This window comes from Mastigoproctus giganteus, chromosome 5, assembly GCF_048544385.1.
Source record: "Mastigoproctus giganteus isolate SK-2022 chromosome 5, ASM4854438v1, whole genome shotgun sequence".
In the NCBI taxonomy this organism is placed as follows: Eukaryota; Metazoa; Arthropoda; class Arachnida; order Uropygi; family Thelyphonidae; genus Mastigoproctus; species Mastigoproctus giganteus.
Window position 1 is genome coordinate 178,398,374 of NC_143579.1, and position 27,829 is coordinate 178,426,202.

Consider the following 27,829-nt stretch of genomic DNA (forward strand, 5'->3'; position numbering starts at 1 on the left):
AGGCAATGGTTAGGCCACATCTTGAGTACTGTATACAAGTCTGGAGGCCTCATTTCAAGAAGGATGTAGAGCTGCTGGAACGGGTACAGAGAAGGGCAACAAGATTAGTGAATGGAACAAAGGGTTGCTCTTATGAAGAAAGGCTTAAGTTTTGCAAATTACAGAGTCTGGAGACTAGGCACCGGCGAGGTGATCTGATAGAGGTGTATAAGGCTTTGAATGGTTTGAGCATGCTCAATGCCAATGGGATTCTTCATTTGCTCAGAATAATCACCTCAGAGGGCATAAATTCAAATTAAGGAAGGACGGATGTCGGATAGATGTGCAGAAATTTGCCTTTGGCCAGCGGGTGGTTGGTTGGTGGAACCGACTTCCATCACTTGTTGTTGAAGTTGATAGCCTAAACAAATTTAAAGCTCAACTGGACAGGTATTTCGAATGAACGGAGGGGTGAAATGGGAGTGGTGTGTGTGTTTTTTTTTTTTTTTTTTTGGCTGATGCTGAATAAGCTTGCTTTCTTGCATCATATGCCTCTACTAATGCTAATGCTAATAATAATATTTAATAAAAGTATCTCAAGGGTGTCAAATAAATTTCTGCCTAGGGGTGCCAAAAACCCTAGGGATGCATCTGAGTGCTAGGTCCATTCTTTTGGACCATAATACTAGACGGCATCCTAAACATTGATGTTACCCCCTGCAGATGCTTTAGCCTTTGCAGATAATCTTGTTGACACTGTGAGGGCAGACACTCGAGCAGACCTAGGACCCCAGTCAAATCTCACCTTGCAAAAACTTCAACAATGGACACTACTCCACAACTTCAAGATCTCCCCAGAAAAAAACCAAAACAATCCTGTTGAAAGGGCTATCTTTGTTGGTTGAACGTTAATCAGTGCACACGTATAGCACATTGCTGCACTTGATTGTATATGGTGGCTGTGCATATCAGAACTCCATAGCAGGTTAGTTTTTGGAATAATTTTGTGGGTTATTTTTATTTAATATACTAAACTGTAGTTAATATATATAGTTTGAATCCATATAGTTATGTAAGTTAGTTTCTTTTTGTATTTAGTTAAGTATTTATAGAGCTACACCTCTATAAATACTTAACTAAATACAAATATCTAAATACTAAATTCAGAAGGCATTTGTTATCGATATTTTGACGGGAACTTGGTAACTTTCGTTCGGTAACTTAAATTTAACTTCTCTAGTGGTTAAAGTTTTGTCAACAATTTCATTTCTGTCATATTTCAGTAATTTAACTTCTGTAATATTTTGGTAATTTAAATTCTGTAATATATTGTAAATTTATATTTTGTAATCTTTCTAAAGTTCAAATTTTACTGTAATAATGAATGCTACAAGATCCACTTACAATGCAAAGTCCAAGGATATTGCGACCCAGACAGAAATGACTGTGGGCATTTCCAGTATGAGCCATGAGTTTGTCATTTGTATAGCCTGCAGCATGTATTCTAATGATAGTCTAGTTAATAAACCTAGCTCAACCAACAATTCTTTTCTTTGCACTCAATGTAAGGAGTAGACAGATCTCAAATTAGAACTTGGTGCATTATGAGAAGAATTTGAGTCATGGAAGAAACGAGTACTTGCCCTACTGGGAGCTCATCAGGGATGCAAGTATCTCGTGCCCTGTCAAGTGATGCATCCAAGATTCGAGTCCACGATAAGAACAGTCAAGTGCATACCAATCTGGTTGAAAGTGATCTAGTTTTATTGAGGGACTATTGTCAGGGAAACTGGTAATATTTTTTGTAAAGATAGGTGGGCCAGAACCAGGGTGTGTTTGCCGGGAGCAACAATTGATGATATTACCAACAGATTGTCAGATTTTAAGAGGTTAATGAGAGCAAACCCTGGCATGGTGCTGTGAAGGGTATTGTAAAGTCGTGGTACTTGCGTGTACCTGTGCACCTTACGATAAAGATCATATTTATTATTATTCATATAGGACCTAATGATATTAAACAAACACAACCTGATCATTTGTGGATAAATATAGGCCCATGCTAAAATAATTCCATGAGATAGTTTAGAATGTGTATGTATCTGCAATTCTGCGCAGACATGATAAGAGGGATTATATGCTCAAAGCCTTGTGGATTAACTTGAGACTTGAGGGAACCTGCAAGACCCTAGGGGAGAATTTTTTTTTTTATCAGCATGACCCACACTTACAGATAGAAAGAATCTATTTTGTAGAGATAATATTCATTTGAACAAAGGTGATGCAAAGATCTTTTCTAGTATCATTGATGCCTTAAGGGTTCAGGGAAACTGCTAGTTAGAAGGGAGAAGGGTAATATAAATCTGCATTTATCTGATGATACAGGTCAAAGTGCAATACTTGCATTCACCTAAAAAATTCTTGTTTGTTGATACAACAGCAGATGTTGGCAAGATTTTCTGAGTGGGATGAAATAGGGAAACAAACGAGTGGGATGAAATAGGGAAACAAGCCTAAATAATTTCATGAGGTGTGTCAGGGCAGTAAAAAATATGGAGGAATATTTAGTCTTAACTATGTCTACAGTAGTATTGTCAATAAAATGGCTGAATTTGAACTTCTGGTTAGGACAACTAATGCAATATAAATGGGCTAATAGAAACGTGGTGCCACCCAGAAATTGGAGATGACGGGTTCCAATACGGTATGTATAATGTATTTAGGAAAGACAGGAGGGATGGTGGTGTCATGCTTCTTATCAAAAGCAGCCTGAACATGAAAACAGCTTTTGCCGAGTCTGAAGTTATGTCTGTCAGCGTAGAATCTGTATGGTGTGAGTTAATTGAAAGAAATGGTATAATAAGAGTGGAAGTAACCTACAGACCAGAAGGTTTTAAAGAAGATGACAAGGGTCTTTACATGCAGATGGAATGGGCAAGCAAGCACGAATGTCTTATTATGGGTGACTTCGATCTGTCCCAGATTGACTGGAATAAGTGGGAAGGAACTCACCCCGGGGAAATTTTTTTCTAAATAAACTAGATGATTATTATTTGTACCAGCATGTTAGACATAATACTAGGAGTGAGAATATTCTTGACCTCATTACTCATGAATTAGATGACATCAGAGGGCTTAAAATACGAAAACCATTAGCAGGCAGTGATCGTGCAATGGTGAGTTGGAGGATGAAGAAAGATGTTGCAGTAGTTAAAGGTAAAGGTGCAGGTTAATTTCAGAAGAGGGGACTTGGACAGTTTGAGATGCTATGTGGCATCTATTAATTAGGCAGACTGCAGAGTGAAGGCAAATACACTTGAATTATGGAATACCTTTAAAGCAAAAATCACAGAAGCCACAAATGCATACATACCATTAGGAGAATATTGCAGGAGGATGCTGAAATGGATTAATGCAAAGCTGGTCAGTCACGTAAAACAGAAAAAGAAAGCACTGGACAGTTGTAGGGCGATGAAAATACTGAAACATAATGGCTACAAGTTTATTTGTAATAGTACCACAGATAACGTTAGAGAGGCCAAGGCTGAATATGAGAAAGCACTGGCTAAGAGTGTAAAGAACAGAGACAGGGAATTTTTCATGTATGTCAGATTGGATCCTTGTACACTGGGTGGGGGAAAGTTTTAGATAATCCAGCTGATGTTGTGGATGAATTGAATAGGTACTTTGAATCTGTCTTTACTGAAGAAAGATCTTTCATGTTGAGGAGAGGATTTGCAAGTGGGGCTAAGTCATATGAAATTAGTGATTTTGAAATTGCAGATGACTCTTTATTAGAAAAACTTTCGAACATAAAGACAAGTAAGGCTCCTGGAGTTGATGGCATATACCAGTAATTTTGATGAGGGAGGCCCACAAGGAGTGTATTGAACCATTTAAGTTAATTATGAGGACATTTTTAGACTCAGGAGAGATTACTTTGAATTGGAGAAGTCTCAACATATCACCAACACATAAAGGAAGTCATAAGAGTTGGTAACTACAGACTAGTCTGACTTCAGTGGTAGGGAAAATCTTAGAAGCAATGATTAAGCCTGCAATCCAGGAACATTTAGATAGATATGGCATTCTGGTTTTTTTAAGGGAAAATCATGTTTAACTAACTTAGTAAGCTATTTTGACACAGTTATTCATGTACTGGATCTAGGAAACAATTTTGACATAGTTTATTTGGATTTTAGAAAGGATTTGACTCAGTCCCCCCATAAGAGGCTATTTGATAAGCTGGAACATTATTATTAGCTACATGGTACAAGGAAGCCCGAGGCTTATGCTGCACCAGCCAAAAGAAAAAAAAAAAAAAAAATCCCGAGTCACCCAGAGAGAGAGAGAGAGAGAGAGAGAAAAGTAGAAGGGAATCGCCAAGAAAGAGAAGAATGATGATATCCAGCTCAGGACTCTGGGTGTGTCAAGTCCATACTCACCAGATGTGAGCCTCTGGGGTTACTTGCTGGGATTACTGGAAAAATTCTAAGATGGACTGCTGAGTGGCTGCTGGGCAGATGGCAGGGGGGTTGTGATTAATGGATATTCTTCTGATTGATCTAAAGTCAATAGTGGAGTCCCCCAAGGATCGGTTCTTGGACTACTGTTGTTTCTGATTTTCATAAAGAACATCAATATCGGGATAGAAGGCTTGATGTCAAAATTTGCAGATAACATAAAGATTGGTAGTGTAGTTAATGATCAGTATCAAGCAATGCTCCTTCAGGATGACCTGAACAGGCTGCACAAGAATGGTCACAAAAGTGGCAACTATGTTTTAATGCAGCAAAATGGAAGGTCTTAAACTTGGGGAATAGTAACCCCCAAAATAAATTATACACTTGGTGGAGTTGAATTAAAAATAGTAGAGGAGGAAAGAGATCTGGCAATTATAATACAGGCAGATATAAGGTTTCTGAGCAGTGTAAACAAGCAGCCACAAAAGCCCACAGTATCCTATTAATGATTTATTGAGCATTATCTTCTAGAGATATGGAGGTCACTGTATAACGCAATTGTAAGACCACATTTGGAATACTGTGTCCAAATATAGAGACTTCATCTGAAAGGATGTTGAGCTTCTTGAAAGGATCAAAAGACAGCCAACTCTCGTGTTCAGATAGGCAAAAGGTTGACCATATGAGGAAAGACTTCAAATATGTGTGCTACAGAGCTTGGCAACCAGGCACCTCAGAGGTGACCTGATTGAGGTTTATAAGGTTCTGAGAGGAGTTAGTAAAATGAGTGAAGACAAAATTTTCACTGTTATAGAGGTTTAGACTAGATTGTAGGAAGTTTTCTTTTAGACAGAGTGTCATCATTGCTGGAAGAGATTGCTTTCACAGGTAGTTGAGGCTGACAGTTTGAATAAATTCAAAAGTCAACTAAACAGTTACCTATGTGAGGAGGTTGTATTTTCTTATCTACTTGTTATTTTATTTATTTTATTTTTACAGCACACACACACACACACACACAACGCACACACACAACGCACACACAACACACATAATACACATGAATTACAAATATAAATACCCTAACAGAAATGTGTTATAGGACTGGGAATCATCCCTGGATAGTTGCCAGGAGTTGATAGTTGCCAGGATAAAATAGGGGGGGTAATATTCTAAGACTAGTATCTTGGGATGATTCCCAGCCTTTTGTGGATATCTTGTATATGTTTGGATGGCCTCACCCCAAGAAAACCTCCATGTACGGCTGTAACTTATTACCCTTAGCCTGCACAAAAAAAAAAAAAAAAAAAAAGTTTTGCAAAGTCATATTTGGAGTTCTGTCATGAGTGTAAGTGAATATTGAATTAATGAAATTGAATGTCCAACTAAATGTTTAAATTATATGTGCTCTTTGAGTACATGCCCTTTCACAAAAAATAAATAAAATAATTCCAACTGCAGGATAAGATTTGTATCTTCAGAATGAGTAAGTTGGATACATGCTTAAACTTTGTAGTGGCCAGGTGAACACAATGTGATACTTAAAAAAAAAAAGAAAGAAAGTTTTATAAAAATTATAGTAATGGGTGAATGACCATGTGTTTTGTTTTTAAATATTGTGCACTGGAATGTGTCTTTAATAATAATAAAAAAAGTGTTTTGTCTGTAGTTATGAAAAGATGGAGTGGATATGATGTGTTGTTGTGGTAAACAGATCACCTCATCCCCAATTAGGACTACAGCGAGGAGGCAACATTGGACACTGTCCCCACTGTCTTGCCTGCATCTGTTGCTTCTTTTCTGGCAGTGTGGCATGGGATGTTAATATTGGTTTCAGCTGGTCTGTCCAATATGGGATCTCACACCTGACTGAGAGCCCAAGTTGGTGACTAGAACACCCCACTTAGAGCACTCTGGCCCTAAGACTTTAATCCCCTCCTATCCTGAGTGCAATGCCCATCCCTCCCACTTCCCTACCCCAAAATTTTCTGGCACCCTAAATACTTTCTATTGCTCTTAACAGCTGCCCTCCCATGGAGGAAAAGTTGTCTCTACAGAAGAGCCTGTCCTTTTAATTTTGAAGTCCTGGTGGAAGTCTTCCTACCATCCACTCTCTTTGCCTTCATGTATTTTTCACAACTCCAACCGCCTCCCCAATGCTCCCTTTCAAATAAAAACTTTTTTTCTTTGGGGGGGGGGGATCCCACCCTAGTAAGTTCAGGCGAAAATAGGGTTCACCAAGCCAGAGAACTTAATCCCTACCACCTGGCCTAGCTCCCCACAGCTGGTATAATAACTAGGGGTCAGTGGTGTTCCATGGCCCCTAAGCTAAGAAGCCAGATGAATAACACACCCTACACTACACTACAATGTAATCAATGGACACTGCTCATCGTGGACTAATGTTATTAGTGGAGTCCCTCAGGGCTCAGTGTTGGGTCCATTATTGTTTTCTGTATTTATAAATGATATTGATGATGGTATATCAAGCTTAATGTCCAAGTTTGCAGACGATACAAAGGTTGGCAGGGTTGTCAAGGACACTACTGACACTATGCTGCTGCAACAGGATCTGGAAAGGTTGAGCAGATGGGCTGAGAGGTGGCAAATGAAGTTTAACATTGACAAATGTAAAGTACTACACATGGGAAACAGTAACCCCAGAGCAACGTATCAACTCTGTGGTACTACACTGACAGTGGTAGAGAATGAAAGGGACTTGGGGGTGGTTGTGCAGGCAGATATGAAGTTCTCTGAGCAGTGCAGACGGGCTGCAAGAGTAGCTCATGGAGTATTGTCAATGATATACAGGAATTTTTCCAGCAGGGATAAGGAGGTGATTATTCCCTTGTATAAGGCAATGGTGTGGCCACACCTGGAGTACTGTATACAGGTCTGGAGGCCTCATTTCAAGAAGGATGTAGAGGTGCTGTAACGAGTACAGAGAAGGGCAACAAGATTAGTGAATGGAACAAAGGGGTGCTCTTATGAAGAAAGGCTTAAGTTTTGCAAATTACAGTGTCTGGAGACTAGGCACCAGCGAGGTGATCTGATAAAGGTGTATAAAGCCTTGAATGGTTTAAGCATGCTCAATGCTGATGGGATTCTTCCTCTAGCTCAGAAAAATCACCTGAGAGGGCATAAATTCAAATTGAGGAAAGACAGATGTAGGATAGACGTGCAGAAATTTGCCTTTAGCCAGCGGGTGGTTGGTTGGTTGGTGGAACAGACTTCCATCCCTTGTAGTGGAGGTTGATAGCCTAAATAAGTTTAAGGCTCAGCTGGACAGGTATTTTGAACGAACAGAGGGGTGAAGTGGAAGTGGGGTTTTTTTTTTTTTTTTTTTTTGGCTGATGCTGCATAAGCTTGCTTTCTTGCATCAAATGCCTCTACTAATGCTAATGCTACACAAACCACATATCACTCACACTATCCGGTCTTTACAACACAAAAGAGTTGATTGCAAAATTGTGGAAACCACCAGCACCACTTGATCTTAAACACCATGTTCTATGTTGTTACACTGATATCAATGAGACTTCAAAGTATATGGGAGAAGAGTAGAATTATACAGTTGCAATTAAATTGAATGGCCAAGTTTAGAGAATATAAAATTATTGAGCTTTATTAATCGTTCTACAAAGTTATAATCTAAGTAATTAATTGATAAGGAGATAATTATATTTACTTTTATTAATCACAGAAAAAGAAAACAAATATTAATTTAAGGAAAAAAATTGAATGCACCCGAAATGTAATGCATTGCATATATTAACCAACTTGAAGGAGTTTACTTAAGCATGGGCACACACATCATTTATGCCACCAAGGTAGTTTTAATGCATCATTTTAATTATATCTAATATTGTGAATACCTTCATATTGAGCTGCCATGGTATTGCACTACCTCGAATAAGTAACGCCTCACCTATGGAGAAGTTACTTATTCTCAGTGGATACTACCACCACCACCAGATGGCACCGTTTCAAGGCTTTTTATATATTTGTGTGGGATAATAGCTCTATTATCCACTTGTCCCTATTAGACTTAGAAAGCAAAAAAGTAGAGGGAAGTAATAGCAGGAGAGGAAAACGAAAAGAAACGGTGTAGAAGAATGAAAGGGACAGTAACTCCTCGAATAGGCAACGCTTCCCCGGTAGGGAAGAACTGTTGTTACCTGTTCTTGGAAAACTCTGGGCAGCATAAGGCTCCCCTGGTTACCGTTTCGGAGCTTACTGACTCCTCTTCAGTGGGTGGGTAGGTACCCTGATGTTGCAATAGCGACAACCCAGTTATGAAGTATAACTCCACAATATGAGAGATGCCTGGTTTAGTCTAAAAGACACTTGTTAGCTAAAGCCTCAAAGTATGAAGGAGTTTACTTAAGCATGAGTTAATGCACACACATCATATATACTACCAAGGTAGTTTTGATGCATAGTTTTAATTATATCTCATATTGTGAATACCTTCACAGTGAGTTTCCATGGTATGCACTACCTTGAATAAGTAATGCTTCACCTATGGAGAAGACTATTGTTACTTATTCTTGGTGGATACCATGATGCAGATGGCACTGTTTCAAGGGTTTTTTGTATTTGTGTGGGATAAAATAGCTCTATTATTCACTTGTCCCTATTAGACTTAGAAAGCAAAAAGTAGAGTAAAGTAACAGTAGGAGAGGAAGAAGAAGAAAAGAAACAGTGTAGGAGAATGAAAGGGGCAGTAACTCCTTCAACTTGCACCACTCATAAACTCATAACTCCTTGAATATGCAACGTTTCCCCAGTTGGGAAGACTATCGTTACCTATTCTCGGAAACTCCAGACAGGTACCGTTTCCAGATTTTCTGGCCTCTCTTCAGTGTGTGGGTGGGTACCCTGGTGTTGCAATAGTGACAACCCAATTATGAAGTATAACTCCACAGTATAAGAGACTACCTGATGGTGTGCAATGGTTTAGTCTAAAACATATTTGTTGGCTAAAGCCTCTCAGTATGAAGGAGTTTACTTAAGCATGGGTTAAATAACGCACACACATAATTTATCAGGGTGTCCCTAAGGTATGTGGCACCCAGATGCCAATCACAATTTGGCACTGCTTTAAAATTTTCTTCATATGTGTATATAAGTTTCAGGTTCTCAGGTGCCCTTTGAACACTGCCGCCCAGGTGCAGTGCACCCTCGGGATTGCTCGCCCCTGTCATTTATACTACCAAGGTAGTTTTAATGCATTGTTTTAATTATATCTCATATTATGAATATCTTCACAACAAGTTGCCATGGTATTGCACTACCTCAAAGTTTTATCGAAGATTTATACTACCTTGGTAGTATAAATTACGTGTGTGCATTAACCCATGCTTAAGTAAACTCCTTCATACCCTGAGGCTTTAGCCAACAAATGAATTTTAGACTAAACCATTTCACACCATCAGGCATCTCTAATATTGTGGAATTATACTTCCTAACTGGGTTGTCACCATTGCAATACCAGAGTACCTACACACCCACCGAACAGAGGCCAAAAAGCCTTAAAATGGTGCAGGCCTGGGTGGTGGTATCCACCGAGAATAAGTAACAATAGTCTTCTTATTTGACGTAGTGCAATATTGTGGCAACTCATTGTGAAAGTATTCACAATATGAGATATAATTAAAATGATGCATTAAAACTACTTTGGTAGTATAAATGATGTGTGTGCATTAACCCATGCTTAAGTAAACAACTTCATACTCTTAGGCTTTAGCCAAAAAACTTTCTATGAAAAAAAAAAATTATATAGGCTATATTTGGTTTTTTTTTTAAGAAGTATTACACACACATCATATATACTACCTTACATTATAAATGCTATATTTGTTTTTTTTAAGATGTGTGATATTTTATTTTATAAGTTTAGTTCAAAGAAGTATATGTGTTAAATTGATATTTTCTATGTGAATTTTTTATAAATAAAAAAAATAAAATAAAAAAAATATGTGTATATTGTTTATAGGGGAGTTGTAAAATTCCCCCCTACCCCAGATATCCCACATTGGAATACTAAGGATCTGGTCACTCTATAATAAATAATGGCAGAATATAACATTGGATCGTTAATGTGTTTGTTTTTTATGTGCAGTTAATAAAATTGCATTCTTAATCTCTCTATTTCTTATTTAGCCTCATTATTTCTGCATTAAATATATTAAAAATAAAACTTTCTAGATAATGGAAAAATCGAAATAACTGCACCTTGATTCCCCAAAGGTGCTGTTATTCTGAAAGTCTACTATACTGTATTTACTAATTCTGGCAAGTGAAAATTGAAATTGTTATTTTTTTGTTCTGGCTAATATTTAGTACATTGACAGAAAAGGTTTGCCATTGCTGCCCTGGGAAGTCCACTAAGGTTATCAAGTAGTTCGTTCAGTGTTTGTGCATTTAGTAGTAAAGCGACATTTTGGTATAATGATAAGTATAATGATGGTGTGTCAGTGTGGTAATGGAAAATTATATTCTTCCAAAAAAAGGGAGGGGAGAGGGAGATGGTTTGCTGTGGGATTTTAGGCCATCAGCGACTTAAGTCACATTGCACCATTGTGTATTATGCCTGTACAAGTATGTATTCACGGACCGATTTGCATGTTGTATGGCTGGTACCAAAAGATGAAACAAATAGCTGCTGGGCAGTAGCAGATCTAAGAAATAGAGTCCAGTCTGTAAACCAAACTAGGAGAGGCCCATGTTCCGTAGGAAATACCGTAGTCTATTAGGATAGGGTATAATGATAGATTAATTTGTCAACACAAATACTAGCAATTTATATTTCAAAAAAGCATTTTTTTATATTTATTAAAATAACAGAAAGTAGCATGTCACATATTCCTCTTTGAACTTTTGTTCACAATGACTGTTCAATAAGTTCGCCAAAATCTAGTTGCAACTAAATATCTGTTAAAAAAAAAAAAAAAAAACATGCATAATCAGTCAGATAAGCTTCCATTAATGCAAATCTGCAAATGTTGGAGAATAAATAAGATATGATAATATCCAAATACTCATTTTTATTTCAACAAGCCTCTGCATTGCAACTCCTAATTCGACAATGCCCGTGTCTTGAGGGGTGTGTGTGTGTGTGTGTATCATGGTGGCTCCAAGGCAGTAGCCCATCTCCACCTTTGTTCTCTGTGTTGGTGTAGAAACTCTAGGCCACTTCGCCACCAGGGAGCAGCAAACACCTGGGCAGCTGGCGCCTAGTGCCTGTCTCCAGGCAGGATGAAATCGGGCAAGATGTCTTGAGAGGTGGGGGACAGTCGAAATTTGTCCACTTCACACTGCTGCTAAGCCATGTCCTCTGCCATACATCTTTCGGCAACGGAAAAATTGGCACCAAACTGATTGGATGGCTGAGTAGGTGATTTTCAGAGACACTTCATTCTTCAGCATAGGTATAAGAGAAAAAAACTTGCAGTTCGGCAGCGTCCCAAAACTCTATTCAAGTTTAATGATAATAAGTCACTGTACATGTCAGACAGCCACTTTCCATACATAACTATGGGCAAACTAGGTTTGCTACTTAGTGTATTGGTCTCATATTGTGTAGGCACTTTACCACGAGTTAGCTTCATATTGCACTATTATAAATAAAAGGCATTGCTCCAATGGAGAAGTATATTGTTTTTTATCTAAAGTGTATGCCACTATCTAGTATATGTACTGTATACAGGTTTGGAGGCCTCATTTTAAGAAGGATGTAGATCTGCTGGACAGGTGAAGGGAACAAAAGGATGCTCTTACCTAGGAAGGTTTCAGTTCTGCAAATTGCAGCGTCTTGAGACTAGGCACCTGCAAGGAGATCTGATTGTGGTGTTTAAAGCCTTGAATGGATTGAGTAAGCTGAATGTTAATGGTATTCTTCCACTTGATGAGACTACACACATGAGAGGATATAAATTAAAGCAGAGGAAGGATGGTTGCAGAATAGATTTGCGGAAGTTGCCTTCAGCCAGCTAGTGGTTGATTGTTGGAACAGGCTTCCATCTGTTGTTGTGGAAGTGGATGGGTTGAATAAATTCAAGGGAGAATTAGACAAATTCTTGAAGGGTACAGATGGGTAAACTGTTTTTGTTTTAGTTTTTTTTTGCTGATATAATATAAGCTTGCTTTCTTGTGGGTGAACTGGGTTTTTTAATTATTTATTATTTATTTATTTTATTTCTTTTTTTTTTTGCTGATGTTATATAAGCTTGCTTTCTTGCATCATTTGCCATTACTACTATCCAGACCCAGGTATCGACTCCATATAGCTTTCATAGTTGAGGCTTTTGTCCTAGACTTAACTCTGTCTACTTCACTTAGTGCATCACCTCACGTCTCACATATGTGGATATATCTCGTCACAGTAAACTCAAGTCTTCACAATGCCTACCTGCCCACCGATTAAACTCCAATTTTAACCGAGAGCCGATAGATATATGGTAGCATGCGGGTGTGTATAATTGTGTTCCCGGATTATAAGCATTTAATCAGTGATTACAAAGTTAATAATAATGACTATGTGATATCAGAAGATTCCTTAAGATGATTGCTATTGACTGATACCAAATGCATGCTTATCTTGTTATCCAGTAAATATATATATATATTTCTTTTTCATAATTTACAATGCAGCATAGCTGTGAATGCGAACAATGTCTGGCGGCCAAGGTCAACGTAAGCTTTGTTTAGTTGCTGTTCCCAGGTCCTCCCTCCACGTGGGAATTAACGTAGTTTGTTGATCGAAAACAGACTATATCCCCAGAGACTAACCATGAGCTTTTGAAAGAAGCGGCCTAATTGCAGATACAGTAGTTGCAATTAGGAGCAAATGTGAAAACGGAATGTGAGAGGGCTCTAAAATATTTTACTTAATCCCGTTTCCCTACACACTTCTTTTGGCTGATGTTTAGTCAGAAATAAAGTCACCATCCTCTTTAACACCCTTCTGTAACCTTCAAAAAGGATTTTACTCAGCAGAAAACTGTTTTATATCCGGGCTATTTCCCACTGCTTCCCCCATAGTGCTATGTCCAGTTCTCGGATTCTGCTGGATGTATTTTTGTGATTTTGCTTGTCTCAAAGAGCAGATTTTTGGACCATATATTTATCTGGATTGAAAACTTTCAGTCGACCTCTTTTGCCCCAACATCAATATAGTGCTATTGCTACTTTAACCAATGGCTGAAGAGGATATCATTAACCAGAAGGTTATGCTTCTTTCACATAAACAGATTTGCCAGTTAACAGGTGACAAAGACTCAGAGGGGTTCCCCCCTTCTGTCCCCATGATCAGAAACAGACTTTGGACAACTAGACAGTCTACACTCACACAAAACGACCAGGATGCCATCGCGATTAATAACTCTCCAGGCCAAGATGATGACGACTGCAAGGGAAATGGAGAGCGGTGCCTCCCGTCCACATCCAGAAAGAAAGCACTTGTCAAGAAAAGGGGGTTAAAGAAGTCAGAAACCTCTGCTCCCCCTTCTAAGCTGAGGGAGGATAATGATGGAGAGGATCCACCTAGCTTATTAAGCAAGGAAATTCCAAACCTAAGAATTATTCAGACCCTGTGGGGTAAAATGGGGAGCTGTCTTTACAGCGATAATAGTGGAGTTTTCAGTGCTGCTTGTTTGCATATTACACACTGCTGGGGCTCATTAGAAAAGATGTTGTATGAAGTGATAATTGAAAACAAGCAACTGAAATCAACGAACGAGCAGTTGCAACACACGAATACGGCCCTCATGATGACTATAACTAACCCGGCTTCTGAGGCCTTCAACACCACTGCCTCTACCACGCGGGCCCAGGCCCTTTTGAAGGGATCCCTCAGACTTTGTCATATGCAGCCATCGTCAGGATGCCCAAGATTACTGCCCCAGAACAGAAGCAAATGCTCATTATCAAGGCAGCAGAGGGTTGATATCGTGGACAGCGATGGCGTAAAAGACAAAGTCTTGAAAATCTTAAAATCAAAGTTGGAAAACATAAAAATCAAAAGTGTCCGAACGATCCGCAACAGGGGTATAATCCTGGACGTAGCCTCCAAATCAGATCTGGAGCAATTACAAACATGTGGAAAAGCTGAAAACTTGAGCCTCACCTTTATAACCCTGAAACTTAGAGGGCCGAGCATTATCATCTTCGATGCTGACGTCTCACTCCAGAAGGAAGAGCTCTTGGAAGAGCTTTGATGAGACCATCTGGGAACCCACCTGCAGCCCCTCTGCCCTCAATAGGTATCGCTCCATGAGCAGTACCCAGAAAACAGATTTTGTTCACTCGTTGCTCCTGAAAGCCCCACAAACATCGATGAAGAAATGTTCTAAAAGTCCAAGGTCCGTCCCCTGGTGGGCACAGGATCTTACTAACCTACGAAATGATCTCAAGCATGCACGTAGAGCATACCAGCGTAAAAGCAGAACTGAGCCTCCCCACATTGCTGATCAATACAAAAAAAAGGTTCAGAGCCCTTCGCAGAGAATATTGCAATAGGATTTACCAGGCCAAACAAAACTCATGGCACACACTGGTAGAGGCAGAAGAGAAGAGTAACTCTTGGAGCCTGGTGCATAAACTTGTCAGGAACAAAATCATGTCTACAGACATCATCAATTCCATATGCAATAATAATGCCGACCGGGCTAGCCGAGTGGGTAAAGTACCTGCCCGGTAACCCAAAGGTCGCGGGTTCGATTCCCGCCTCGGGCTTGGATCAAAGTACTGCAAAAACCTTGGGAGGTGCAATATGGCCACAGAAGCCGATGCGCCAACAACTACCAAATCAAAAAAAAAAAAAAAAACGCAATAATGCCTCTCGTAAGACAACAAATTGGCTGGACTCAATGAACAAAATTCTGGATGAATTGATTTACCAAGATGATGCTGTCCTAAACACAGACTTCCATAATCAAGCCACTATTGCAGTGGCGTAGCTACCATGTAGGCAGGCAGGACAATTTCCTCTGGAGGCCGGCATCTTTGGCCGTCTCCTGTTTTTGGAATTTTCATTAAGTAGTGGCCCCGAACATGTTCTTTGCCTCCGGGCCCGAGAAAGGGTAGCTACGCTACTGCACTACCGACAACCAAAACTTCCAACCTACCGTTATTGAAGATCCTTTTACTGAAGAGGAAGTGGCCATGGCTATCAACAAGATGAAGAATGGCAAGGCTCCTGTTCTGGACCTCATCGAGGGTGAATCTGTCAAACGTCTTTGGACTGTCTCTCCTGCTATCCTCATTCAGCTTTTCCTACACCTGCCTGAAAGATGGCATATTTCCATCACTCTGGAAGCTTGAAAATCTGAGACTTCTACCAAAGGATCCCAATGGCAGGACATCAGCTTATCGTCCTATAGCACCTTTATCAATACTGGGTAAAGTGTTTGAGAGACTCCTGGTATTTCGCCTCCAGCCTGCATACGAAGCTAAAGGCCTTGCAGCTCCCCTCCAGTTCGGGTTCAAGCCGAGTTGTTGAACAATTGATGCTCTGACCACGATTCTCTGAAACTTGCAAAAGATTCTGAGGCCAACTATGTCTTTACAATTTTTATTGATTTTAATGGCGCCTTTGACATTGTTTGGTGGCTGGCCATCCTACAGAGGGTAAAGGCCACTAATTGCTCTCAGAATCTGTTCAACTGCCTCAAGAGCTACTTCTCTAAACGACGTCTCACCACCAAAACACAGTTCCATTCCATCACCCGACAACTTACCAGAGGCTGTCCGCAAGGCTCCATCCTTCTTCCAGCAGTGTGGAATATGATCATGGATGAATGGCTTCTGGGGATATATCCCAACGCACACAAACTTCGTTATGTCGACGACCTTGTCATCGTCGTTGAAGGACCTACAAGAGCTACAATAGAAACTAGAGCCAGTGCAGTAATGTCTGCCCTTTCCGAGTGGGCTGCGAAAACCAAACTTTCAGTCTCTACTGAAAAGAGCAAAATCCTTCTACTGAAAGGAAAGTTGGATGTGAGGAGGCCTCCCACCATCCGTTATAAAGGGCAATCACTCAAAAAGCAATGCCCTGTCAAATCCGGTATTACACTGGATGACCGAGGAACTTTCATTCCCCACCTATGTTTCATCAAAGAGAAAATTAAAGCGTATATTACCATGCTGGCACGCTTAACCCGCAAAGACTGAGGCCTCAAAAGCCGGGCTTTTACATCTTTACACAACTGTATTTATTCCCATTGTCACACATGACGCCGCAGTGTGGTATAACAGGATGCCGCTAGTAAGAATGCAATGCCTGATCCTTCAGGTCCAGCGGCTTATGATGCTGCAAATGACTCGTGCGTGTTGGACCACATCAACCGCTGCACTGCAAGTTCTTACTGGATGCCTACCTCTAGATCTCCATGTCATATACTTCGGCCTCTCTCATGCCATTAAGAAGAATAAAGAGGTTGAAATACTCGCCATTAAAACGCGTACAGACACTAACATCAAAAATGAGATGACCCGTGTGTGGACTGAACTGTTTACCTATGACAGACACGATGGAATAGCCCATCAACAGGTGAAATTATCCGGTGAAGTTCTGCTAAATAAACTCTTTATTTTAGCATTAGCATTAGTAGAGGCATATGATGCAAGAAAGCAAGCTTATTCAGCATCAACCAAAAAAAAAAACACACCACTCCCATTTCACCCCTCCGTTCGCTCGAAATACCTGTCCAGTTGAGCCTTAAATTTGTATAGGCTATCAACTTCAACAACAAGTGATGGAAGTCGGTTCCACCAACCAACCACCCGCTGGCCAAAGGCAAATTTCCGCACATTTATCCGACATCCGTCCTTCCTCAATTTGAATTTATGCCCTCTGAGGTGATTATTCTGAGCAAGAGGAAGAATCCCATTGGCATTGAGCATACTCAAACCATTCAAAGCCTTATACACCTCTATCAGATCACCTCGCCGGTGCCTAGTCTCCAGACTCTGTAATTTGCAAAACTTAAGCCTTTCTTCGTAAGAGCAACTCTTTGTTCCATTCACTAATCTTATTGCCCTTCTCTGTACCCGTTCCAGCAGCTCTACATCCTTCTTGAAATGAGGCTTCCAGACCTGTATACAGTACTCAAGATGTGGCCTAACCATTGCCTTATACAAGGGAATAATCACCTCCTTATCCCTGCTAGAAAAATTCCTGTATATCATTGACAAGACACCATGAGCTACTCTTGCAGCTCGTCTGCACTGCTCAGAGAACTTCATATCTGCCTGCACAATTACCCCCAGGTCCTTTTCATACTCCACCACTGTCAGTGTAGTACTGCAGAGTTGATACGTTGCTCTGGGGTTGGTGTTTCCCATATGTAATACTTTACATTTGTCAATGTTAAACTTCATTTGCCACCTCTTAGCCCATCTGTTCAACCTTTCCAGATCCTGTTGCAGCAGCACAGCGTCAGTAGTGTCCTTAACAACCCTGCCAACCTTTGTATCATCTGCAAACTTGGACATTAAACTTGATATACCATCATCAATATCATTCATAAACACCGAAAACAACAACGGACCCAACACTGAACCCTGAGGAACTCCACTAATAACATTAGTCCACGTTGAGCAGTGTCTATTGATTACCACTCTCTGTCTTCTGCCACTCAACCATCCCCTTATCCATAGCAGCAATTTGCCTCCAATGCCACACTGCTCTAAGATCCAAATATATAATATCAAAGTTATTCCCTGCATCCAGTTCTTTTGTGACTACATCATAGTATCCAATCAAATTGGTCAGGCAAGACCTGCCCTTAACAAAACCATGCTGCGTCTGAGCTATAACTGAATTCTTGTCTAGATGATCCTGCAGTGCTTCTTTAACCATTTTGGATGTCACCTTCCTCAAAAAACAACGTTACAACTGGTTCTATCTTAATGTCTACACGTCCTTTCTTTTGACTGGCCATGGATCATTTAAAAGGTGTCCTCTCGACTTTGGTCTAGCTGACGATGCTTTTTGCATCTGTGGAGAGCCAGAGGACCGGACCCACGTGATGCACTCCTATCCGATCTATCTTGACCTTCACAACCAGCTTCTTCTGGCCCTCAATGCACCAAAAATCCATCCAGAGGCTAGGGTATTGGAATCAGAAGAAGCCTACAAAGTATTCTCGACCTATGGCACCGCGGTCTTCAACAGATGCCGCTATCACTCACAACCGCCAACTGGCACACTTATATATACCACAGCCCATTCTGTCGACTAGCTTCCCCACTGCCAGTCACGCCAGAAATTAAATAACTTGTCAGCCATAAGGGGTATACCAATCCCAGTAATGATTCTGTGCTCCACAGGATGCACCATTGCAATCACATCACCAAGTCTCTATTATGTGGCCACTCGAGAGCCGCCTCTAATTTTTCCGTGTCCATCCACAGTAACTTCATCTTCTCCTGCAATGCTCCAACATGTTCTCTGCTGCTCCTAGAAGACTTCACCGGGTGATTTTCAACTTCTCTTGACTAAGCTTCCACCAGAGATTCTTGCCAACGCCGACACTTCTCTCTGCAGGAAATAAACCAAGGGGATTCCTGCCCTCACTTCTCCTTGAAATTCCTTTGCTGACGCCGCCTCTCTTGGCGTGGGATTAGATACTTTCGGGCTCTTTTGCTGGCCTAGGTGACTCCCCTGGCAGGATTTTAACCATCCTCAATGAGTCCTCATCGAAGGGGTTCTGCTGACGCTGGTCAACTGACAGGCATGGGATCACCTTACCGTTTGGCCTTCTGCTGGGGGTAGCCTCCCGCTCTGCCTATCCTTGCTTCCTTCCCCTTTTCTTATCTTTCCTATCCAACTCGCTCCGTTCCTCTAACATGGCCTCCCTCCTCCCTTGCTTCGCAAGTGGGGAGAGAGCCCGCCAGGCGTTCCTTCTAGCTTCCTGGCCCGGCTCCTCGTGCCAGTGGATGGATGCTGAAAGGCTCCTTCCATGGTGATCGAGCCTCCCAGTAACTAAGAGGCCAGTCAAACAACACACTACTCACACATAACCCACACTGACTGGCCTTGCAATGTTGTGCATGCATCACAGAGTTCTCAACGCGCATTTGTGGGGAACCAAAGGAACCGCTTAACAAACACACACACACACACTCCAATTCCGTCCATCGTGACTAAAGTGATGTCTGGTTTTTTTTTTTTTTTTTGTTGATTGTCATTTCCCTGAATTTTTTGATTTGATTATCTTCTCATGTAATCCTCTCGATCAACCATTTCTAAAATGTAGCTATGTGAAAGTTCCTATACACGTAAGCAGCTGTTTTCCCAAATTGAATTATTTAAAATAAAAATAAAATAAAAAAACTCGAAGCTGACAGACCATAACCCTCAAAACAACAGCGAACAGCCGCAACCAGAATTTCGCCAAACATTGACACTCCCGTGAAAAATTTTCAAGTCAAAAAATCACATTAAAATGTTGTCTTCTTGTATTATTAGGGACTAATTCCGCATAACATGATTTGTTGTATTTTAATTCCATTTCTGTTGATAATGTTTCTATTATGCCATTCCTAAGAAAAGTTTTAGTAATAACGTTATATTTTGATTTTATACTAAAATCTATGTAAAATTAATATAAAAAATGGGACTATAGTAATGTATATAACTAAGGCTAACGGAAATTAATATAAATTTTATTCCGCTGGCATGCGGATGAACAAAGGGTGCCAAACCATGGAATATTGCACTAACGATCTCTGTTTTGGTTCAAGCCGTAAACGTTGCTTTCAAAACTCGTGCACACTGCTTGGCAATATTATCATTACTTTACAGTAACGATAACTTATGAATACGGAATAATATTCCCGGATTTTAACAGTGTTTTATTTAACCTACATTTAAATTGTAATATTAGTTTTACAATTGTAGTACCATAAAATATTTCCTCGTAATATATGCCTTTCTTTTGAACAGACAGGCCATTTTTTTTTTTTTTTTTTTAATTCTCTTAATACGAAGGCCATTAAATTTTGTAAAGCATGACGCTGTTTATAAATTATGAAAAGTGGCTAAAAAAGATATCTACCTACCTTTCTGCTGAGCGCGTAACTCCCTTATTTTTCTGTAGAAACTGCGAAAATTCCAGAGAGAAAATAGAATATGTCACTACCTGAAGGGAGTAAAGAACTGAATTGCTATTGAACGGAAGGCAGCACAGCATATCTCTTTTCTGCTACAAACATTTCTTTGATCATTATAAAAATGATATGATAAGATTATATAGAACCTGTATAGCAGCAAATATTCACTTACATTGTATATCTAATGTTAAATTTAAGCCAGAATCGATATTTTGCAGGCAAAAGATCAACAGAAAGCACATTCTGAACGTTATGCATCTTTTAACTAAAATTAGCATTATGAAGCAGACGACGATAATCCACACCGACTTAAACTGAAAATTTTCAAGTAGAGGCGCCACATACATTATAAATAATTGAAGTAAAATTACAAGTGTCAGGTAGTTGGTTAAACAAATACAGTAAAATAAATAAATACAATAAATAAATAAGGGATCATTAAATAAAAAAAAATAAGATGACCAATAGAATGATGATTTTAATATATCAAAAAATATATCGAACACCTTATAAATAACAACCTCCCCCCCCAAAAAAAAACTAACACAGATAGCGGTCTACTTAAGAACTTACATCGACTAAAATAGATAAGCTGTCACGTGAGACCGAGTTAGTCATTTCATCTGGTTGTTTAATTATTATTATTATTATTATTATTAGCTATATGGTGAAGGAAGCCTGAAGCTTATGCCGCACCAGCAAAAAAAAAAAAAAAAAAAAATTCCCGAGTTACCCTGAGAGAGAAAGAGAGAGAGAGAGAGAAAGAGAGAGTGTGTCAAAAGTAGAAGGGAATCACCAAGAAAGAGAAGAATGATGATATCCAGCTCAAGACCCTGGGTGTGCCAAGCCCATACGCACCAGTATTTTTATCAAAATTAAGTAAATACACTGTCTACAAAAATCATAGGATGTCCCTCTAATTGAAAGAAATCGCGTGACTACGAAATATGCAAATATCGCAAACCTAAGTGGCCTTGGAAAGATGATCATTGGTTAGGTGGGAATTCATTTCAAACGTGTATAACGATCGATGAACGATGAGCACACGAAAAATGCTAACAGTATTTCACAGGAAGAATAATAATTAAAAGCCAATTAAACTTGTCTATACATGCTACTGCTCAGGAAGTGAATATTCGCAAGTCGACAATTCGCAACATGCTAAAGCAATGGAAGTCCGGAGGTAACGCTGAGTCCAAGAAACCATTACATAGGCGAAAGATACTGATTTTACAGGAGCTAGCGCGCCTTGAGACAACTGGTTATGTCAATTAGCCATCAGAGCCTAGAAAGTCTGAGTTTGGAGCTACGAGCAACCACTCGCAAACCTGTAAGTGTGTTCGCGAAATAGAGAAAGCTGCATACCATGAATTTTCAAGGAAGAGTTGCATCCCAGAAGCCTTTGATGACAAATGCACACCATCGATTGGCATGGTGCGAGGTACGCCAAATTTTCATTAATCCTCTACTGTGGATTAATGAAAATTGGTCCTGTGTAGTGACAAGTGGCGCTACACGCTCTTCCAGTCTGCTGGAAGTGATTGAGTGTGGAGGCTGTCCCTGAAGAAGTTTACTACTTAAGTATTGTTTCAGCTATGAAGTTGGGAGGAGGTATTATGGCCTGTGAGTATTTTTGAATTAGGTATACTGGTTGCAGTCCATAAATCATAAATGTTGCATCCTACACTGATGTCCTGGACAGTTCTATTCCTTATATTGTGGCAATGTTATGGAAGCAGCACCTCTACCTTTCAACACGACAACGCTCCATGCCAGAAATTAAGGATTGTGGATGCCTGGTCCGAAGAGAACAAATTGAAAAATTGGAGTGGTCAGCCCAGACCTCGACCTTAACTTGCGTGAACATCTCTAGGATGAAATGGAAGGCAGAATCAGGCTAAGATACTCCTCTTCATTACTGGTGATCACTAGTACTTTAAACAAGTGAAATGCAATAGCGCTAGTTTTCCAACAGAAATTGGCACAAATCTTCAACGACCCATTAAAGCAGTTATTAAAGTCAAAGATGAGCTAACTTGATGCTAACTGCATCAAGTTAGCTCATCAAACTACAATGTCCCTGACTTTTGGTATGATAGTATATGAGTATGTATTTCTATTTCTATCTTTTTCTAGTGTTGTTAGATATTACGCTGTATGTATGTTGTTGAGTATGTATATATATATATACATTATTGATTAGACAGATTTTTTTTCTTTTAACACAATTTTTTAATGTGATTTTGTTACTGGAAAATGAGAAGCAAACAAGTCCATTAACTGTACTTCCCCAGCTGATTTCCGTCGTACTTATTACGAGTTGTATAATTCCTGTGTTTAAAAGTACCATTTACTTCATATTTCTTTATCATTTTATTCTAGAAATTTCCAGAAAAAAAAGCACTTTGTAATATAAGCGGTGATGGACGTTGAACATCTTACCATTATTACCTAGGTTGGAGCATGATTTAAGAGGCCTCCAATTTATTTCCAGAAGCGATGGATGAGGACACAGAGAGTCTAGCTAGGGACCTGGAGCAAGTTCAACGAGCCATCAGAGGAGAGAGCCAAGTTTCTGAACAACCGACAAGATAGCGGAAATGACATCGATCTTAAAGAAAACAGCTGATGATATGACTTCGAGTCGGCCCACATTAGTGCAATTTTAGGGTGATAAGATAAGGAGAACGTATTTATCCACAGACATGATCTCCCGGATGTTTATTAATTGACAGCCAGCCAACATATCTGCAGTCTGTGAAGGTTATGGAAGTTTGTGTATTGTTGTTGAAATGACTGGGATCCTGGACTGATCTAAGCTTCAAAAAATATTAATTTACAATACGGATATAATCACTAAAGACCAAACCAAATGTTTCATTTTCCTTCAGTCATCGAATTTTCATACTTTCTGCCTTATAGTTGTTAAAGAATATAATAGTCACATATGATATCATACTGACCCAAATTTTAGAAACCTTGCTTCAGTATGTCCCATCGATTTTCTGTGCTAATGATATCTAATACACTCGTGGCATAAGTTCCAATGGCTTCTGGAAGACGGCAGGCAGATGTTATACTACTGTTTACAGTTCTGCTGTGGTCGAAAGTAATTAGAGATTTCGAGATATGATAATATATGAAATAACATAAATTTTCTATAAAGTTGAAATTCGGTGACTAGGAAGCCATTGAAAATATGCCACATCTCCTCATTATTATGGTGTGGAATATCATATCTCGCTATTACGGTAAGGAATAAACGATGAGTAATGAAGCTGTCTTCTTGAAGGTATCCATCGTTGTCCGTAAAAAAAAAAAAAAAAAAAAAAAAAGTGTATGTGGTGGAATACACATTATCTTTCGCAATACAAGTAATTCCCACACTTTTTCTGCCAGGTAAAATAATCAGCCAGTCTTAGCCGTACCATGAGCTCCGCTTGTATGTGCCTTCTTTGGTTTTATAGACATTATATACCTTTAAGATGATCTAGGACATTCCAGTAACTGTCATGATTCGCAAAATTATCAAATAGTCACAAACCAAAGATTAACCACGCCCTGCCGGTCTGGTTGATTATTCATCAATATGATTAGCTATAACACAATGATTTTTGAAATGTGTAGACCTGCAGCTAATTGGTTACTCTTTACCTAGCAGTGTTTGTATTGGCCTCATGTGACATCGCAAATAGCTACTATTCTGAACACCATGATGCAATTCACTGTGATAGAGGTTTCTAAGGTTTTGGCCAGTGTGTGCATATGTGTATACATGTATATATAAATAAAAAAAAAATGTTCTGTTTTTTTTTTTTTTTTTTTTTTTCTCTCTAGATAAAACGATAGTAAACCTGTCTTCTCTATATAATCAAATTTATAAAAACTTTTCTTTTAATTTATATAAAGTGTATATAATAATAAATACATATTTATTATTATTATTTTCTTATCCATATGAAGTGAACTGAAATTAATTTTACATAATCTTCAGTTTCTTTGATATTCATCATCATTTTCAAAATTTGAAACTGTTTTTCCAATCCAGAAAATCTGGATGGGAAATTTTCCCATTTTCCCAATAAATAAATTTTATTGGACTATTAACTTTCATAAGTAATTAGCACTAAACAAAACGGACAAACTCCAGTATTCAGTACATTGTCTTAAAAATACAAGCGATAATTTACTTTCGAAAAATATTCCATTTATGAGGTTGTAACTACCAGGAGACACTACTTGTGGCTATGGATGATTGACAGATGTACATCAGAAATAATTATGTTTCCAGATTATAATATATTTATACTTACTTTCTTTCTTGTTTCATACCACTTGACGAATCAACCATAATTCAAGCTTAAAGTGTAAATTTATTTTTTCTAATTCTGAATTTATCCATTTCTGAGTTAGGAGCGTTACTATCGGTGTTGCTTTGTCTTAATTTACATTATTTTTTTATTTATTAGACCGCGCAAGGAGTTTTATACAAAATCACAATCGACCTTTCTTTACTTTGTTTTTAAACATAATTAGAACAATAAATTGCGATTTTTATCTTTTCCGCCTCAATAAAATTCAAATAGTTTGCCCCAAACTTACAAGCTATGTTCTTATTAACTGGCCATGGTTAAATTAATGCAAAGTTGCATGATTTAGGAATTAATGAAAGATCTAGTTGCCATTGTGGCGAAAGAGAATCATGGGAACATATTGTGTGCAATTGTGAGGAGTACTGCGATCTACGAATTGAATTGGTATCTCGGGTTAGTAATCTCAATCTTATGGCAGAAGGCTGCGAGACAATTCTAGTTGATAAACAGGAGAACTTCTTGGCTTTCCAAGCCTTTGCAACTGCAATATTTCTTAGGAGGAAGACTCTTCTGCATCTGGAAGCCTTGGATTTGTAATGCGGTATGGTGTATGCCGAATTACCTAGAATTCTGTGAAATCATGGAGGCTTGAGTCTGCTATATCCACTTCAATTGCCTCCGTAGCCAGGTGGGAAGGAGCAGCAGTGCGTAGCACACGCTTCTTGATTAGACCGGGGTTCGAGCCCGTCACCACCAAATACGGAAGATGCGGAAAGGTCAGGGAATGACCACCGCATATCCCGGAGCAATATGGCCTTAGTTGCTAATGCTCCTAAAAAACCAAATAACAAACAAACAAACCACTTCAATTCCAGTTCCTTGTGCTGACATTTCTGTTCTCCGCAGCTTCTTGTGCTGGAATTTCTGCTCTCGGCAGCTCCTGGAGCTGGTATTTCTCTTCTCGGCAGCTCCTAGCTTTCCAACAGACTGTGAACAGATGCAGATCTTTCCAATGAAGTTTGGACTTTGTCTGAAATTTAATTATATGTATATTTTATTTTTTATGTAATTTGATTATTTTTCAATTTGTTCATATCAATCTTTTTTGGTCATGGCAGGTTTTTTCCCTCCTTGTACTTGGGCAAACAGGAGGAGAGGGAGTATATAAGAGTACTGCTAAATTATGTGAAACTGACAGCGGGGTTGCCATTGGTTGGCTGGGGCCGCTTTATGTAATAAATATCAATATCCCGCCTAAAACTACTTCACAACCAATTCATCGAACCTGGATCATCACAAACAGTCGACAAGACATGTGATCACCATTAGCAACAGCCAACATGCCGGGGAAGAATCGCTTTATGTATCTTTAAAACCAAAAACTACATACTAGTGATGACTTGAATATGTCGTACTATACTAAAGTATAGTGAATAAATTTTCTGTTTATACTCCGGCACGACAACCAAGCCAGTAGAGTTTACAATAAATCGTCAATACAAATATTTATCGTATTTAGTGGTCCCGGGTTTGAACCCCGGTCTACTCAAGGAACGCGTGCTATGCACTCTCGCTCCTGACCACTCGGCTACGTCAGGCCTATTAAATAAATAAAAATATTAGAAATTCAAACATAAATTCAGTACCATTGTCATTGTACCTTCTTTAGAACTGTAATGATTCACATCCAGCGAACACGTAATTTGCATGCTTATAATAAAATACAGTTTGAATTTCTGAAAAAACAAATGGTAGACTGAATATATCCTATTGTACTATTGTAAGCGGAATAAGGAAATTCTGTTCTATTCAAAGTGTGCTCAGTTCATGAACAAAAAGATACTACAGAAGAACCACACCGTTCTTTATTAGCATAATTTAATGAATTCATATATGCGATGAGTGTCGACACAGAAATTCCGAATCGCTAGCACGTCTAACACACTTACGGTGTTTCTATTTTACGAGAACGGGAGAAGTTAGTACATGCAATCTTGTATGGAGCAGTAGTAAAGTAAAAACGAGCCATCCAGTGGGATACGAATCTGTATCCTAGTGTTGCTGATTGGGCCGTGCGCAGTACCTTGGACACTGTTTCTTCTAGTGGAATTTCCTCTTCCAGATGGTGCGATATGCGTACTTTAGAAACAGGTGAAGAAGTTAGAGATTTAGAACAAATTTTAACATTTTTATTCTCTGTTTTCTCTAAAATTTTTTGCCTTTCAAATGATAACGTTTGCTCTTCCTTCTGGAGTAGGTATGTTGTCTTGTCTTTAACAGATCTGAAGAGTCGATGAATTACATTGCTATACCAAGATAATTTGTGTTTATCATTCACAGCAACAACGTCTCTAACTGTTTTATCCTCCCCGCTATTCGAAGATCGACAGGTCGCTGACACATTAGAGAGTGTCATTTCATTGTCTTGTTCTCTACGCCCACCTAAAAATGAAAGAGATTAAATAGGAAATATTAATCGAGATGAATCATCAAACATAGACTTCAAGGTACGCCAGAATACAATGTAAATCAAGAATACTTAATTACTAGGTTAAGTCAAATTGTCTTAACGAATACAATTTATTTTATATAAAAATGTTGGAGTCTAAGAAATGATAGAACAAATTTTGAAAAATTGTTAGCACTGTGGCTGTCACTCACTTGTTCTGATCTTATTGGAGTTGTATATGTATACGTATAATTGCGGTTGGGTGGGTCCTAGACTAACATCCATCTCCACCTGTGATACTGTCTTATTTACAAACTATGTAAAAGGCCTGAATATATGTTTTGTTATGTCTATGTAGCAAATTGTGTGTTGGTTCAGACCCCATAGCCACCAGGGAGCAGTCAGCAATGGCCAACTGCTGCCTGGTGCCTGCCCCTGGCCACGAGAAGGCGGGCCTTAATTCAGCTAACTGTGTATGTGAAAATACTAATCCAGCACACCTGAGG

At 39.1% G+C, this 27,829-nt stretch overlaps 1 protein-coding gene across 1 annotated transcript in view; it reads left to right on the top strand.

Annotated features, from left to right (window-relative positions):
- Positions 1-23,385, top strand: part of LOC150085872 (kinesin-like protein KIF12) — a 168,551-nt gene extending 145,166 nt beyond the window's left edge. The window contains exon 19 of the mRNA XM_090373549.1: positions 23,056-23,385. Coding sequence (XP_090229675.1) covers positions 23,056-23,156 — 101 coding nt within the window. The 3' untranslated portion in view covers positions 23,157-23,385. The remainder of the gene's footprint in view (positions 1-23,055) is intronic.
- The last annotated feature ends 4,444 nt before the right edge of the window (positions 23,386-27,829 follow it).